Consider the following 886-nt stretch of genomic DNA (forward strand, 5'->3'; position numbering starts at 1 on the left):
TTGTAATAGCCGCGCTCGAGGTTGGAGCGGTAGTATTCCGGAGCGCCGCGGTCGCTGCCGACTACGGGAGGTTGATGCGTGTGAGGCGTGGGGAAACAAGGCAGGTGGGGACGAACCGTATCGTGGATAGTCCTGGCGGAGGAGCGGGACGTTGCGCATGGTGCCAGGTGTGTGCTTGAGTTGCGGCACTTTGGCAAGACGAAAGTCGCACGACGAGCAGTCAGCCGTGTGGGTCGTCATGGGCGATCCACTTGTCGATGCCTGGAGATGCAATCAGCCAAGGGTTGAAACCACACGAGCCAGCCGTACCTTGGCGCCGACCAGGATGACCGTGCACTTGTCCGTCTCGTGGGGCTTCGCGGCGGCAATGGCCGCAACAATAACCAAAGCAAGGGCAAACTTCATCGCAATCGGCTCCCTCGCTTCCTCTTCCTACGGACAATTCCGATGTGCCTCCACGAGATTTTGAGATCTTGAGAGATCACAACCTGAGTTGCTTCAACCCCACGACACATCCCCTTCCTTCCATCTACTGAAACTCAGTTGCGATTCCCACTGCGTTTTGATTGATCCAAGGATGGCAGTGGGTTTTTTACACCTTGTTCAAGAAAGGTTTTTCATTTAAACCCCACCTGCGGTGAGACCTCAGAAAAGGTTTTAAGAAGGTTTTATGAATATAATAATATGATTGAGCACGTTAAGATGCCCGTATTATTAATACCCGTAAGTCGTTTTGTCCGGCGGTGTCCGCGGCCTGACCGCGCAGTGTTCCACGATCTGTTTAGATAGTCCCTAGAATTCTTTCTACGCAAATGCCACAACACATGTCTTCTCCAAGCCAGTTTGTCGAGCCCGTTGATCCGTTCATCGAAGATATAGTCGAGCT

At 52.8% G+C, this 886-nt stretch overlaps 1 protein-coding gene across 1 annotated transcript in view; it reads right to left on the reverse strand.

Moving 5' to 3' along the window:
- Nucleotides 1-220: 220 nt before the first annotated feature.
- H310_08994 (hypothetical protein) overlaps nt 221-886 on the reverse strand; it is a gene marked incomplete at both ends in the record, with an annotated part of 1,292 nt that continues 626 nt past the window's right edge. The window contains one exon of the mRNA XM_008874935.1: nt 221-261. Coding sequence (XP_008873157.1) covers nt 221-261 — 41 coding nt within the window. The remainder of the gene's footprint in view (nt 262-886) is intronic.

This window comes from Aphanomyces invadans (assembly GCF_000520115.1).
Source record: "Aphanomyces invadans strain NJM9701 unplaced genomic scaffold supercont1.19, whole genome shotgun sequence".
Lineage (NCBI taxonomy): Eukaryota > Oomycota > Saprolegniomycetes > Saprolegniales > Verrucalvaceae > Aphanomyces > Aphanomyces invadans.